Consider the following 17,922-nt stretch of genomic DNA (forward strand, 5'->3'; position numbering starts at 1 on the left):
GAAGCATACAGATAAATAACTGGCTGTCTTATCTTCTTCCTGCAGGGGGCCCCTTCAGTGGTTTAGGAGAAGTCATTCACCGAGAGAGTGTTCCCATGCATACCTTTGCCAAGTATTTGTTCTCAGCTCTACTGCCTCATGATCCAGACCTGTCCTATAAATTAGCCTTACGTGCCATGAGGTAGGTAGCCCTTTCCCAGTCCAGTTGCCTCCATCAAAGCAGAAGTCTCTATTGCGCTTTGTGTATCTCACTTTCTTCTCTTACCCTCTGTCTATTCTGTTGGACCTAACAATATTGCACCAAGCCTACCCCAAAATGGCTCAAGGATTTTCACATGATGTAGGGTTCCTATTTGGAATGCCTTGCTGGTGACCCATTTGGCTACCTGTACTCTTGGTGGGTTGTCCGAGGAAGCCCCTGAGTTTTTAATAGATAGGGAGCACCCAAGACCTGAGTATCTTTGTTCTGATTCTGAGGCCCATTAGGCAGACTGAGAAGAAGCTGAAGCCCTTCCATAGCTCAAATGAATCATGGTTCCCAGGCATAGGTCACCAGATACATCTGAAGGAAGTAAGAGTAAGTGTTTCTACACCGAGAATTTAGAACAGTGAGCTATGGGTATCTCATTTTCAAACTAGAACAGGATCCTTGGATTAGGCAGGTGGACCTCTACGATGCAGCAGACCATACAGAAGAATTTTAGTTAGATAAGAAGGCTGTGACAGCTCTTCACTTGAACCAGAAAAGGACTGCTGAGGATTCCTTGGCATATATTTCTTATACTTTATAAAATAATCGTAGGGCTTCTGAACTGCTTTTCAAATCCATTTGCAGTAAGGAGTATTCAGCTTGAGTTCTACTTGTACCCAGACACTCACCTCATTTACAGTATAGTACTCTGAAGTTTTAAAGCCTTTTTTTTAAGTTTATTTATTTATTTTGAGAGGGGAGAGGGGGGAATGGGGAGTGGCAGAGAAAGAGAGAGAATCCCAAGCAGGCTCCACACTGTCAGTGCAGAGCCCAATGTGGGGCTCAAACTCACGAACTATGAGACCGTGACCTGTGCCAAAGTTGGATGCTTAACCAACTGAGCCACCCAAGTGCCCCTAAGTTTTAAAACCTTTAAAACTCATAGTTAACCCTTTCCTGCCCAGTTCCTCCCCAGCAAAGAACAAATTTCTCTAAGGTAGCTCAGAACAGTAAGGGTCTGGATGGTGGCTGATGACTCTCCCTGGGTCTTCTAGGTTACCTGTTCTAGAAAGCTCAACTTCTACAGGAGACACTTCTCACCCTCACCATATGGTGTCTGTGGTGCCCAGCCGTTATCCTCGCTGGTTCACGCTTGGACACTTGGAATCACAGCAGTGTGAACTGGCCTCCACCATGCTGACCGCTGCCAAAGGTGAGCATAGATAGACTTTAGGCTCCAACACCCCCATTATGCTGGCCCAGTCATGGCCTATCAAGGGCTTGGTCTGCAGTCTCCTGAAGAAGAAAAGCTATTCTTGACTACTTAGAGTGACTACTCAAGTAATATACTTGACAACTTAGAATAGATGGCTACTTTGATTGCTGCCATTAGAATGAGCACCTGGGTCCAAGCCAGAGTTTTGCCTTTGTTACTAATTGTGGGATGCTGAGTACATAGTATGAAATCATCTTCAAGATAACTTCTAAGTCTAACCTTCTGTATGATAGTTACTTCACCTTTGCAATCCTTAGGTTCAAAGTCTATAAAATGGGGGTCATTGTCAGTGATCCTGTCAGCCTTTCGGGGCCTTTGGAAGATCCAGTAAAGTCATGACTAAGATAGTGCTATAAATCTCTTTATAGTTATGAGAGTTTGTGATATTTCCAGGGATCCTTGGCAGAAAATAGGCAGCCCAGAGTAACTCTCAAGTTTTTAAGCTCACATACCTCCCTGTTATCTAGGTAGGTTTAATTACAAAGAAGATGAAAATAAGCCCCTGAGAAGCTATAATGAAATACTAGCTAGCATGGGTTGTGAGTATTTTTTTGATAACAGGAAACTATGGCTATTTTAAAGCATTTTTAAAAAAATAACTATCTTGTTGCCCCTCAAAATACATACTCATTATGGAAAAGGTAAAAGATACAGATAAATCAATATGTAAATGAGCAATACACCAATACAAAAACTGAACAAAGGATATGATCAGACAGTTGTAGAAAAGATACAAGTAACTTTTAAACAATTAAAATCCTTGTCCCCCCTTGAGAAATATGAATTAGAATTACCCTGACATAATATTTTCACTCTTATAGGCAAAAATCAATAAATTTGATAATAGACATCTCTGTGGGGGTGGGAATGGCAGTGGTATGGCATAGAATGTCAGATTCCAAGCAGGATAGAATGACTACAGATCCAAAATGTTCAATTAATCTCAAGCACAAGAAACACAAAGAAAACTATACCAAGGCACACTTTAATCAAATTGCTTAAAACCAGTATTTAAAGAGAAAGTCTTATTTAAAAGTAACTAGAGAAAAAAGACATTATGTACAAAAGATAAACATGAGAGCATGTTTCTCACTAGAAGCAGTGTAAACTGGAAGAAAGTGGAGAAAATTCTTTAAAGTAGTTTTAAAGGGGCACCTGGGTGGCGCAGTCGGTTAAGCGTCCGACTTCAGCCAGGTCACGATCTCGCGGTTCGTGAGTTCGAGCCCCGCGTCAGGCTCTGGGCTGATGGCTCAGAGCCTGGAACCTGTTTCTGATTCTGTGTCTCCCTCTCTCTCTGCCCCTCGCCCGTTCATGCTCTGTCTCTCTCTGTCCCAAAAATAAATAAACGTTGAAAAAAAATTAAAAAAAAAAATAAAGTGCTTTTAAAGAATTCTAGATCAGTGAAAATATCTTTCAGAAACAAAGGTGAAATAAAAAACTTTTCAGACAACCTCAATTGAATTAAAAATCAATAATAAAAAGATATGTGGAAAATCCACCAAATTTGGAGAAATTAAATCACACACTTCCATATAACTCACTGGACAAAGGGATAAAAAACAAAAAATTTGAAAATGTTTAAACTGAATGAAAATTAAAAGAACAGCATATCAAAATTTTTGGAATATAGCTAAAGCTTTACTTAGAAGGAAGTTTTTGACACCAAATGCCTGTACCTAAAAAGAAGAAAGTTTTCAAATCAGTGATCTCAGCTTCCACCTTAACCAGAAACTAGAAAAAGGAGATACCACCTCACACCTGTCAGAATGGCTAAAATTAACAACTTAGGAAACAACAGATGTTGGTGAGGATGCGGAGAAAGGGGAACCCCTTTGTGTTGTTGGTAGGAATGCAAACTGGTGCAGCCATTCTGGAAAACCGTATGGAGGTTTCTCAAAAAATTAAAAGTAGAACTACCCTATGACCCAGCAGTTGTACTACTAGGTATACAAAAGGATACAAAAATGCTGATTCAAATGGGCACATGCACCGCAATGTTATTAGCAGCACTATCAACAATACCCAAATTATGGAATGAGCCCAATGTCCATTGACTTATGAATGGGTAAAGAAGGTACACACACACACACTTACACACACACACACACACACACACACACACACACAGAGGAATATTACTTGGTGATGAAAAAAGAATGAAATCTTGCCATTTGCAACAACATGGATGGAACTAGAGGATATTATGCTAAGCAAAAGACAGATATCATATGATTTCACTCATACGTGGCATTTAAGAAACTCAACAGAACATAGGGGAAGGGAAGGAAAAAGAAGATAAAAATAGGAAGGTAAACCCTGAGAGACTCTTAAATACAGAGAACAAACTGAGGGCTGCTGGAGGAGAGGTGGCAGGGGAAGGATTAAATAAGTGACAGGCATTAAGAAGGGCACTTTTTGGGATGAGCACTGGGTGTCACATGTAAGAGATGAATCATTGGGTTCTACTCCTGAAGCCCAGACTACACTGTATGTTAACTAACTTGAATTTAAATTTAAAAAAAAGATAAAATGAAACTCAAAGTAAGCAGAAGAAAGGAAATAATAAAGATCAGAGCCTAAATCAATAAATAGAATATAGAAAAACAGTACATAAAATTAATGAAACCAAACATTGTTTGTTTGAAAAGAAAAAATAAAATTGAAATCTCTGTCCAGACTGATCAAGTCAAAAAGAAGATAAAAATCACCAATCCCAAGATTGAGAAAGGTGACATCAAAACAAACTCTAAAGACATAAAAATAATAATAAAAGAATATTATGAAAAATTTTGTATCAACAAAACAAACAACATAAATGGATTAATTCCTTGAAAAATATAAACTACCAAAGCTCATTCAAGAATAAATAAAAATGAACTAGGCATACCCCAAAAGAATTAAAAGCGTGGACTCAGACAGATACTTGTATATCACTGTTCATAGCAACATTATTCACAATAACAAAAAGTTGGAAATATGTATCAAACAGATGAATAAACAAAATATGACATATACACTCTTTAGAATATTAATTTAGTTGTAAAAAGGAATGAAATCCTGATACATACTAAGTAAAATAAACCAGACACAAAAGGAGAAATATTGTATGATTCTATTTATGTGAGGTACCTAGAATAGCCACAGCAAAGAAACATCAGTGGATGCTAAACTAGTGGGCATTTTATTAGCAATGGGATATTTGTGTGGTATCAAAGCATCTCTCCACAAAATACTTATCAATCATAAAGGTAAAAAGTGTAATTCTGCCATTGAGTAACCTTGCAGACATCACTTGAGTAAAGTGGCCACAGTTAATATCATAAATTCAAAGAGGCAGAAAGCAAAATAGAGTAGAAATTCATAGAGACAGAAAGTAGAATACAGAGCTTGGAGAAATTAGTTATTATTTAATGAATATAGAGTTTCTATTTGAAATGATGAAAAAGTTCTGGAAATGTATAGTGGCGATAGTTACACAACATTGTGAATAGACTTAATGTCATTGAATTGTACCCTTAAATGGTTAGAATGGTAAAATTTATGTTACATATATTTTATCACAATAAAAATAAATAATACATAGAAATGAATTTCAAAAAAGTTGAATTTGTAGTTAAAAACCTTTCCACAAAGAAAAATCCAGGCCTAGTTGGCTTCACTTCTACCAAACATTTAAGGAAAACATAGCAATTCTATACAAACTCTTCCAGAAAATTGAAGAGGAAGAAATATTTCCCACCTCAGTCTATGAAGCCAACATTACTCTGATACCAAAACCAGTCAAAAATCATTATAAGAAAAGAAAACTACAGGGGCTCCTGGGTGGCTCAGTCGGTTAAGCGTCCGACTTCGGCTCAGGTCATGATCTCATGGTCTGTGAGTTTGAGCCCGCATCAGGCTCTGTGCTGATAGCTCAGAGCCTGGAGCCTGCTTCGAATTCTGTGTCTCCCTCTCTCTCTCTCTCTCTGCCCCTCCCCTGCTCACGCTCTGTCTCTCAAAAATGAATAAATGTTAGAAAACTACAGACTAATATCCTTATGAGTATAGGTGCAAAAATTTTTAATAAAAATGTTAACAGATTGAATCCAATAATATATCGTAAAAAGATAAAACATCATGACAAAGTAGGGTTTATCCCAGGAATGTAAGTTTAGTTTAACATTCAATAAGCAATCACTGTGATTCACCATAATAATAGAGTAAAAAAGAAAACACCTGGGTTATTTCATCATCTTAATAATACAGAAAAAGTGGGGCATCTAGGTGGTTCAGTCAGTTAAGCTTCTGACTCTTGATTTTGGCTCAGGTCGTGATTTTACAGTTCGTGAGTTCAAGCCTTGTGTCAGGCTCAGCACTTATAGCGCAGAGCCTGCTTGGGATTCTGTCTCTCCGTCTTTGCCCTGCCCTGCTCTCTTCATGTGTGCTCTCTCTCACTCTCTCTCAAAAAATAAATAAACTTTAAAAAACTACAGAAAAATCATTTAATGAAATCTAGTACTAATCCCTAATAAGAACAGTAAAAACTCCCAACAAACTAGGAAAAGAAGTAAACTTTCTCAACATGATAAAGGGTATGATAAAGGGTATCTAATATACAGCTACCCTTAAACTTAATGGTAAAAGATTGAATCCTTTCTTCCTAACATCAGGAACAAGGTAACAATGTTTGCCTTCAGCTCTTCATTCAACATCATACCAGTGGTTCTAACCAATGCGGTTAGACAGTACAAAGAAATAAAAGATAGCCTCATTAGAAAGGAAGAAGTAAGAGTGCCTGGCTAGCTCATTTGGTGAAGCATGAGACTCTTGATCTCAGGGTTGTGGGCTCAAGCCCCAAATTGGGTGTAGAGATTACTTGAAAATAAAATCTTTAAAAAAAAAAAAAGGAATAAGTAAAACTATCTTTATTCTCAGATGATATGCTCATCTATGTAGAAAATCCTATGAAATCTACAAGTAGCTATTAAAATTAATAATGAGTTTAGCAAGGTTGCAGGATACAAGATCAGTATACAAAAATCAATATACCAGCAATGAACAATCAGAAATTGAAATTTGAAAATTATTGTAATAGTATCAAGAAGGTATGAAATACTATAGAATAAATTTAACAAAAGATTCAAGGCCTATATGATGAAAATCATAAAACACTGTTGAGAGAAATGAAAGAAGACCTAAATAAATTGAAAGATATCTTGCACTTATGAATTAGAAAACTCAATATTGTTGAATGTTGATTTTCTACAAATTGATGTATAGATTCAGTGCAATTCCAATCAAAATCTCAACAGGCTTTGGAATAGAAATTGATTATCTGGGGGCGCCTGGGTGGCTCAGTCGGTTAAGCGTCCGACTTCTGCTCAGGTCATGATCTCACAGTCCGTGAGTTCGAGCCCCGCGTCGGGCTCTGTGCTGACAGCTCAGAGCCTGGAGCCTGTTTCAGATTCTGTGTCTCCCTCTCTCTCTGCCCCTCCCCTATTCATGCTCTGTCTCTCTCTGTCTCAAAAATAAATAAATGTTAAAAAAAAAATTAAAAAAAAAAAGAAATTGATTATCTGATTCTAACATTTGTATGAAAATGCAAAGGACCTACAGTAGCCAAAAACATCTTTGCAAAAGAAAAACAAAAGTGGTAAGACTAACACTACCCAATTTCAAGACATATTATAAAGCTATAGTATCCAGTATAGGATTATTGGGGTAAGATAGACAAAAAAATCAATGAAAAAGAAAGTCCCAGTTTATATATATGTGGTCAGTTTATTTCAATAAAGGGCAAAGTCAATTCTGTTGAGAAAAAGATGGTCTTTTCAACAAATGTTACAACATACACAAAAATTAATTTATGAGGGATTGAGGACCTAGATGTAAAAGCTAAAGCTATAAAACTTTTAAAAGAAAACATTAGAAAAATCATTTTTATTTTATATTAAGCAAAGATTTTGTAGATACAACATTAAAAGTACAATCCAGGGGCGCCTGGGTGGCTCAGTCAGTTAAGCGTCCAACTTCGGCTTAGGTCATGATCTCGTGGTTCATGAGTTCAAGCCCTGCATCGGGCTCTGTGCTAACAGCTCAGGGTCTGGAGCCTGCTTCAGATTCTGTGTCTCCCTCTCTCTCTGCCCCTCCCATGCTCATGCTCTGTCTCTCTCTGTCTCAAAAATAAATACACATTAAAAAAAATTTTTAGGGGCGCCTGGGTGGCGCAGTCCGTTAAGCGTCCGACTTCAGCCAGGTCACGATCTCGCGGTCCGTGAGTTCGAGCCCCGCGTCGGGCTCTGGGCTGATGGCTCAGAGCCTGGAGCCTGTTTCCGATTCTGTGTCTCCCTCTCTCTCTGACCCTCCCCCGTTCATGCTCTGTCTCTCTCTGTCCCAAAAATAAATAAACATTGAAAAAAAAAATTAAAAAAAAAAATTTTTAAGTACAATCTGTAAAAGAAAAAATTGATAAATTGTCTTACCAAAATTAAGAACTTTTGCTTTATGAAGTCTCTGTTGAGAATGAAAAGCAACAGATTGAAAGAAATATTTGCAAATCACGTATCTCATAAACGACTTGCATCCAGAATATGTAAAGAAGTCTCAAAACTCAATAAGAAAATGAACAACCTATTTTTTTAAAAATGAGCAAAGCTATGAAGAGACATTTCACCAAAAAAGATATTCTGATGGAAAATAACCACATGAAAAATGTTCCATATCGTTAGTCCCTAGGGAAATACAATAGAATCACCATAAGAAAATGGCTAAAGTTAAAAAAAAAAAAACAACAAAAAACTATAGCAAGGACTGGCAAGGACATGGAGCAAGTGGAGCTTTCATACACCATAGGCAGAACATAAGTGGCAAGACCACTTTGAGAAACCATTTTACAGTTTCTTAAAAAGTTGAATAGACATGATTCAGCCATTGCACTCCTAGATAACACCCAAAAGAAAGGGAAGTATGTATCTATAAAAAATCTTCAGCATGAATGTTCACACCAGCTTTGTTTTTAATACCAGCAACTGGAAACAATCCAAATATCTATCCATATGTGAAGGGATAAACAAACTGTGATATAACCATACAGTGGAATACTACTCAATAATGAAAAGGAACGAACTATTGATATATACTATAATGTGAATGAATCTCAAAATAATTATTGCTAAGTGAAAGAAGCCAGACCAAAGGAAAAGCCGTATATTGTATTATTCTGCTTATATAAAATTCTAGAAAATGCACACTATAGTGACAGAAAGAAGATCAGTAGTCTCCTGGGAATGGGAGCTGGGGCAAGCTATGATGGAAGGGGAAGAAGGGATTACCAGAGGTCACAAGGAAACTTTGGAAATGATGTATGTGTTCATTGTCTTGATTGTGGTGATAGTTTCTTGGAGGTATACATATGTCAAAATTTATCAAATTTTACATTTTAAAATATGCACTGATTATTGTATGTCAGTTATACCTCAGTTTTAAAGCTGTACATAAATGTATAGATAAGTAATGATGGCAACTGATTATAACTCATTGAATAAAATAGATATCCATGAGTTTTATATGGTATAAACAAATACATGAATAGAGTGGAATGCCAACTGGTGATTGTGGAAGGAATGATGAAATGAGAATATAACATTTGGGAAAAAAAGAATATACCATTTGGCAACCATATAATACTTAGTTCAGCCTAGAAACATCAATGGATAATAAAACTAGTGGGTGAACATTTGATAAGGGATATTTACATAGTCTCAAATTATCTTTCCACAAAATACTTGTCAATCACAAAGGGAAAATGTGTAACTTTACATTAGAGAAATTTGGCAGACATCACTTTAATCAAATGATCACAGTTAATACCATCAGAAATGGGTCAAGTCATATTTATATATATCACCTGTTAGGAAGCTATAAGAACTTGAGGAAACATCAGGCATACCCAGAAAGAAGGACATACTTAACAAAATAACTGGTCTAATCTACAAAGTGTCAAGATCATAAATGTCAAGGGAAGATTGAGGAGTTTTCCCAAAATGACGAAGACTAAAGAGACATGACAAATATGATCTTGTATGAAATCTGTTTGTTATAAAGTACTTAATTGAAACAATTGGTGAAACTTGAATAGGATCTGGCAGATGGTAGTAATATATCAATATTAATTTCCTTATTTTGACGGTTGTATTATGGGTATGTAGAAAATTGTCCTTCTTTGCCAGAAGTATAGACTACAGTGTTCAGGAGTGATGGGCTGTCAAGTCACATACTTTTGAATGCTTCAAGGGTAAGAAAAGATTTCTCTGTACTATTCTTGGAAAATTTCTGTAATTTTGAAATTATTTCAAAATAAAAGAAAACATTTGATAAAACATTGTGTTTGCAAAGATGTGGAGTGGGAGTTTAGATTGGTAACCCTTTGTGAAGGGCAATTTGGCATATCTATGAAAATTATAGTGCACATATCCTTTGACCCAGCAATTTCATTTCCAAGATTTTATCTTACAAATATATTTGTACAAATGTGAAATGATGTTTGTACTAGGTTTTTCAGTCCAACATTGTTTCTGATTGCAAAATATTCGAAACATTCTAAGTATTCATCAATAGGAGACTGATTAAATATATCCAAAATCTCTTATGTGGAATTCCAAAATCTGAAAAGCTTTGTAAATCCAAACTTTTTTTGTTAAGTTCCACAGCAAAACCTGACCCCAACTGACATTAGGCATTGGTCTCATCACTCTTAGTCATATACATCTTTGCTGTTCACTAATACTGTGTTGCCTTCTTTGTTTATGTTGTTGTTGTTTTGTCTGTTTGAGTTTAATTGTCCTATAAAAATGTCCAGAAAATTGAAGATGAGAATAAGAAAAAATGGAAGCATCTATCATTTTTAGTAGCACAGAAAATAGAGTTAGTGTAGAAACTTGATCCAGGTATGTCTGTAAGGCATCTTACTAAAGAATAGGGTGTGGCAATTAACATGACATGACTTGAAAAAAAAATAGACAAAGTATTGAAGTTTTACCAGAACAACAATGACCAGAACTAATGAAGAATAGAATATTTTTCAGAGGGCAAAAAATGAAGATGTTGACATGAGCATGATTGAATAGTTTCAACAATGAAGCAGTGTGACTATGCCACTGAATGATTTTTGGTCATGAAACAAGCTAGAATATGCCATGAAGGACTGAACATATTTAAGGTGAGTATAAAATACCAGAATTGATTGCAGAAAGTTAAGAAGCATCATGGTATAAAATATCTGAATATCTATGATGAAGAAGCTTCTGCTTACCATGAAGTAGATGAAAGTTATATTGACAAATTTGTTAAGATCATTTTTAATGAAAATCTTAGTCCTAAACATGTATGCAGTGCTGATATTCTTTTTAAAAAATAAATAAATAACAATGATTAATGAGCAAACAAGAGATTTTAAGGACTTTAAACACAGATTGAAAGTTCTGGGATGTGCCAATGCAGGGGACAGGTAAAGTTAGAAAAAGCCAACATCCAGGATGTTTCAGAAGTTGTTCACAATTTCATTGTTAGTGTGTAAACAAAAAAGAATAAGTAATCGAAGAGATATTTTCTAACTGACTTAATAATCTGTACCAATGATATGAACTCATTGCACACAAACAGGAATGGAAGAAAACCATATTGATTATACTATTCCTGGAACACCGTTCCACACATACCCCTCCTAAACTTCTTGTGACCAAGAAATTTTACTCCTAATGAAGAGCAAATGTAATATTTATTTTTTAATTTTTATACTCTATACTTGGCAGCAGCTAACGTCTAATACTTCCTTAAAAAGTTATTGTGGAAGCTTGATCAGGCCTACCTTAACGATGCCATTTACACAGTTGCTGGTGGTTGGAATGATTGATAAATATTTGGCAGACACTTTGGCTTACAATAACGTTTGAAAGTAAACCTGTAGATAAAGACTTTGAAGGATTTTGTCACTACTGAAAAGATATATAGTCTTACTACTTATGCTAAAATTTTATTGACTAAAAATCTAAGTCAGAGCCTTGCTACTCAAAAGTGTGGTCAGTGGACAAGTAGCATCAACATTGCTTGTAAGCTTGTTAAAAATACAAATTCCCAGATCCACTGAATCAGAATCTCTGTGAGTGTAGCCCAAGAATCTATATGTTAAACAAATTCTCAAGATGACTTTTATGTGCACTAAGGTTGTAAAGCGCTGAAGTAGAGCAATCTCATATTAAAAAAATACTGAATATGTTATGTACCTGTTGTACATTCCTTGCAAGATAGAAAAATTGCTAAAATGGTGTAACCCAAATAAGCATGAGACTAGTATTGATGACTATGGTGAAATATAACAGATGGAAAAAATCTCCATGGACAATATGGGGGAAATGTATGAGCACTTAATTGGTCTTGAATAACGTGTTTATCAGTGAAGAGGTTATGGCTCTTGCTTAACTGAAGACACTGCTTATCTAGAAAACCATATTAATGAGTTATGTTACCCTAGAACTACACATTTTTAAAGGTCATCTATTTTAGTTGTAAAGAATCCCATTCCTGCCCCATCATTAAATATTCAGTTCTAATAGCAAACCTGATGAAACCTTTTATCCAATATCCTCAAGAAACCAGATGTAGCAAATATTCTCTGCATATGTATGTAGAGATATTTAGCTTGGTTTTATGTTTATTGAATGTTTTCTTAGAAATAAAGAGTACCAAGTATTTATGGTCTATATCACCCTATTTCATTTCTGTATTGATAAATTACAATACTGATTTTGCTCTTCATCCCAACTAGTGTGAATATTTATTCATCCCCTGCACAAATAGTAATGTGTTTAATTATGGGATCTTGCTCCAAGCCCACTGCAAAAATTATGTACAATGTATGCATAAATTATATCTCTGTAACTTAAAAAAATCTGAATTCCAAAACGCATTCAAAACCCAAGGATTTTGAATAAGGAGTCGTGGATCTGTACATCCATAAATGGAATACTATGCAGCCATTTAAAGGAAAAGAAGCTCTTTATGTACTGATATGGAAGAATCTCCAAGATATGCTGATGTGGCGGGGGGGGTATAACATGCAAATATGTATATACTAGCCTACTCTTTAAGGTTTTTGTTGTTGTCGTTGTTCTTGTTGTTGTTGTTTTTAAGGAGACGAACTACATAATGTATTTCCTTATTAACCATAGAATATCCTGTTATGTAATCCAAAAATTGATACTATTGGTTGCATATAAGTTAGAAGTGGGTGAATGAGAGTCAGGGGTGAGGGAGAGAAAGAACTTTTAATTATTAACCTTTCTGTATCTTTTCAATATTGAACCATGTGAATATTTCCAAAATTTTAAATTATAAATGTAATTGAAACTGCTTAAATTGAAATGCAGAGAGAAAAAAATGAATGGTGGGGAGGTACCTAGAACAGAATATCTGAGAACTGTGGGACAATTAGAAAAGATATGTAACATGTACATCATGGGAATACCAGAAGGAGAAGAAAGGAGCAGAAGAAATATTTGAAGTAATAATGGCTGAGAATTTTCCAAAATTAGTGACAGATACTAGAATGCAGCTCCAGGAAGCTCAAAGAAGACCAACAAATATGAACACCAAAATATTTTCTCCTAAACATATATTCAAACTGCAGAATACCAAAGACAGAGAAATTTTTAAAGAAACCATACAACAAAACCAGACCTTACCTATTGAGAAACAAGGATAAAAATTACATCACTTTCACAAACCATGCAAGCACGAGAGAGTGAAGTGAATATGTAAAATGTTGAAAGAATAATCACCAACCTAGAATTTGGTATCCAAATAAATTACCCTCCAATAGTAGAGGAGAAATACTTTCTTAGACAAACTGAGGGAATTTACTGCCAGTAGATCTGCTTTGCAAGAAGTCCTTCAGAGAAAAGGAAAAATACATAAATGTGAAACTCAGATCTACATAAAGAAAGGAAGAGTGTTAGAGAAGGAATAAATGAAGGTAAAATAAAACATTTTTTTAAATTCTTAAATGAATTAATAGATAACTGCTTGTTTAAAATAATAGCAGGGGTGCCTGGCTGGCTCAGTAGTAGAACATGTAACTCTTGATCTCAGGATTATAAGTTCGAGCCCCACATTGGGTATAGAGATTTAAAAATAAAATATTTTTAAAAATTTTAAAATAATACTATCAATGTATAGTAGCAATATATTGGGTGATTATAGCTTAAAGATAAGTGAAATGAATGACAGCAATGAAATTACAGAAGGAAAGGAAAAATTGAGAATACTGTTAGAAGGCACGTTATGAAGTGGTATAGTTATTTGAAAATGAACTTAGACTCATTGTAAACATATACTGCAACTCTAGGGTAAACACTAAAATAACCTTCAAAGGAAGTATAATTAACAAGAGAGAAAAGAAAATTAAATTATAAAATAATGCTCACTGTAAGCCAGAGATGGACAAAAAAAGGGAGAAGATTTTTTTAAAAAGAAACAAAGAACAAGTGTAATAAAGAGAAAACAGTTACAAATATGGTAGATGTTAATCCAACTATATCAGTAATCACTTTAAATGTTAATGGTCTAAATATGCCAATCAAAAGGCAGAGACTGACAGAGCACATTTGAAACAAAAACACCAAAGCCTAATTATATGTGGTCTACAAGAAACCCAGTTTAAATATAAAGATACAGATGGAGTAAAAGTAAAGGGATACACCAATGACCTAAATATAAAAGCTAAAGCCATAAACTTCATAGAAGAAAATGTAGGGATAAATCTTTATGACCTTGACTTGTCAATGGATTCTTAGATATGACACCAATAGCATGAACAACAAAAGAAAAAGTAAATTGGACCTTATCAAAATTAAAAACTTTGGGGGGTGCCTGGCCGGCTTGGTCAGTGGAGCATGTTACTCTTGATCTTGGGGTTGTAAGTTCAAGCCCCATATTGTGTATAGAGATTACTTAAAACTAAAATCTTTAAAAACTTAAAAGCTTTTGGGGCACCTAGGTGGCTCAGTCAGTTAAGTGTCTGACTTTGGCTCGGGTCATGATCTCACGGCTTGTGAGTTCGAGTCCTGCATCGGGCTCTGTGTTGACAACTCAGAGCCTGGAGCCTGCTTCAGATTTTGTGACCTTCTCTTGCTTGGTATCCCTCTCTCGCTCTGTCCCTACCCTGTTCATGCTTTCTCTCTGTCTCTCTCTGTCTCTCTCTCTTTCTCTCAAGAATAAACATTAAAAAAAATTTTTTTAACTTAAAAGCTTTTGTTCATCCAAGAATATTGTTAAGAAAGTAAAAAGACACCCTATAGGATGGAATATTTGTAAAGCATATATCTGAAAGGGCTTAATATACAAATATATAAAGAACTACAACTCAACAACAAAAAAACAACCAATCCGGGGCGCCTGGGTGGCGCAGTCGGTTAAGCGTCCGACTTCAGCCAGGTCACGATCTCGCGGTCCGGGAGTTCGAGCCCCGCGTCGGGCTCTGGGATGATGGCTCAGAGCCTGGAGCCTGTTTCCGATTCTGTGTCTCCCTCTCTCTCTGCCCCTCCCCTGTTCATGCTCTGTCTCTCTCTGTCCCAAAAATAAAAATAAAAACGTTGAAAAAAAAATTAAAAAAAAAAAAAAAAAAACAACCAATCCAATTTAAAAATGGACAAAAGACTTGAAAAGACATTTCTCCAAAGAACATATATAAATAATAAGCTCATGAAAAGATACTCAACATCATTAATCATTAGTCATTAGGGAAATGCAAATCAAAACCACAATGAGATACTACCTCACACCCATTAGAATGGCTATTATAAAAAATAATAAAGAAAGTTGGCAAGGATGTGGAGAAATTGGAATGCTGTATATTGCTGGTGGGAATGTAAAATGGGACAGCTGCTGTGGAAAATAGTTTGATTGTTCTTGAAATTTTTATTTTTTATTTTTTTTAATATAAGCTCTATACCCAGTGTAGGGCCCAAACTCACAATCCCAAGATCAAGAGTCACATGCCATGAGCTGGCCATGACCCCTGTTCCTAAAAATTTTAAATAGAAGTACAATATAACCCAGCTATTCCACTCCTAGGTATATAACCAGAAGAATAGAAAAGAGGAACAGGGCACCTGGGTGGCTCAGCTGGTTAAGCATCTGACTCTTGATTTCAGCTCAGGTCATGATCTCACAGTTCAGCTCGTAGGATCAAACCCTGCATTGTGCTCTGTGCTGACAGTGTGGAGCCTGTTTGGGATTCTCTCTCTGCCTCTCTCTGCCCCTCCCTGCTCACTCTCTCTTTCTGAAAATAAACATTAAAAAAGAAAGAAGAGAAGGAAGGAAGGAAAAAGGAACTCAGACACAGAACATCAGTGTTCATTGCGGCATTATTCATAATAGCCAAAAGTTGGAAACAACCCAGTGTCTGTCAACATATGAATAAACAAACAAAATGTGGTATATACATAGAATGGAATATTATTAAGTCATAAAGAGAAATGACATTCTGATACATGCTACAACCTGGGGGAACCTTGAAGACATGCTAAGTGAAATAATCCAGATACAAAAGGATAAATATTGTATGATTACATTTATATGAAATATCTATAATAGGCAAATTAATAAAGACAGAAAGTAAATTCAAGGCTACCAGGACCTGAGGGGAGAGGCAATGTAAATTATTGTTTAACAGGTACAGAGCCTCTGTTTGGGGTGATTTAAAAGTTTATAAGTAGTGATAATATTTACACAACATTTTGAATGTAATTAGCATATATATACATATATATGTGTGTGTATATATATATACATATACGTGTGTGTGTGTGTATATATATATGTGTGTATATATATATATGATAGATAAATAGATGAATGAACTGATAAAGAATCAGTGCTAGAACAAGCAAATAGACCCTGAGTACAGACACTGAACAGCACTGGGCTTCATTTTTTTTCCCAGTACTTAAATGACTTTAGGCAGTCATTTAACTTCTCTATGACTGAGCTTATATGTTTTACCTTTCCAAATATTTTCTACTAAAAACAGAGGCCAGGACTTTAAAACAAACAAACAAAAAAAACAAAAACAAAAAACAAAAAAACAAGGAGGTGTTGTCAACACTCTGGCCCTCACTTTCCACACCCTGTAGCCTCACTGCCAGACTAGTTGCACTGAAAGCAGGAAGAGTCTGGAAAAGGTACTCTTCCAGGAAAGCATACATAGTAGAAATACTAAAAATAGTTCTAAAACAAACAAATAAAAATATTTCTTAAAAACAGATTTCTTCAACAACAAAATACAGAGAAAGGTCTACCATGCTAACACAAATCAAAAGAAAGCTGGAGTGCCTATATAAATTTTAGACAAAACAGGCTTCAAAACATTAAAATTACAGGGATAAAGAGAGGGATTCCACAGTTATAAAAGGGGCCAGTTCTCCAAGAAGACATAATAATCCTTAATATATATGTACTTAGTAACAGAACATCAAAATACATGAGGCAAAAACTGATAGAACGAGAAGAAATAAACAAATCCACTATTATAGTTGGAGAACTCAACATATTTCTATCAGCAATTGACAAATCCAGTAGGCAGAAAATCAGTAAGGATATACTTGAACTGAATAGCAATATCAATGAACTGGATCCAATTAACATTTATAGAATACTTCATCAGACAACAACAAAATGCACATTCTTCTCAAGCTCACATGGAACATTCACCAAGATAGACCACATTCTGTACCGTAAAACACACCTAAATAATTTAATAAAAGAAATCATACAAAGTATATTCTCAGACAACAGGGGAATTAAACTAGAAATCAATAACAGAAGGATAACTGGAAAATCCCAGAATACATAGAGATTGAACAACACACCTCTAAGTTGCACATAGGTCAAAGAAAAAATGTCGAGGAATTTTTTAATATTTTGAACTAAATGAAAGTTAAAATACAAATGATCGAAATGTGTGAGATGCAGCAAAAGCAGTGCTTGGAGGGAAATTTATAGCATTAAAATGCATATGTTAGAAAAGAAAAAAAATTCAAAGGCAACAGCTACTGAAGGCTCTGCCCAATTTTTTTGCTTGTTTATTTATTTTGAGAGAGAACAAGCACAAGCAGGGGAGGGGCAGAGATGGAGAGAGAGAGAATCCCAAACAGGCTTTGTGCTGCTTGTTCCCATGAACTGTGAGATCATGACCTGAGCCAAAATCAAGAGTTAGTGGCCTAAACAACTGAGCCACCAGGCACCCCAGAAAAGAAAGAGAATTTAAAATCAATAATCTATGACCTTACCCTCTCAGAATGGTTATTATCAGAAAACAAGAGATAACAAATACTGGCAAGGATGTGCAGAAAAAGGTACCCTCATGCAGTATTGGTAGAAATGCAGATTGGTACACCTACTTTGGAAGACAGTATGGAGCCTT

The 17,922-nt window shown here is 35.5% G+C and overlaps 1 protein-coding gene across 1 annotated transcript in view; it reads left to right on the plus strand.

The window, feature by feature from the left end:
• Positions 1 to 17,922, plus strand: part of ZSWIM5 (zinc finger SWIM-type containing 5) — a 247,516-nt gene that overhangs the window by 217,510 nt on the left and 12,084 nt on the right. Inside the window, exons 10-11 of the mRNA XM_047872875.1 lie at positions 46 to 181; positions 1,246 to 1,403. Of these exons, the coding sequence (XP_047728831.1) occupies positions 46 to 181; positions 1,246 to 1,403 (294 nt within the window). The remainder of the gene's footprint in view (positions 1 to 45; positions 182 to 1,245; positions 1,404 to 17,922) is intronic.

This window comes from Prionailurus viverrinus, chromosome C1 (assembly GCF_022837055.1).
Source record: "Prionailurus viverrinus isolate Anna chromosome C1, UM_Priviv_1.0, whole genome shotgun sequence".
Taxonomy (NCBI): domain Eukaryota; kingdom Metazoa; phylum Chordata; class Mammalia; order Carnivora; family Felidae; genus Prionailurus; species Prionailurus viverrinus.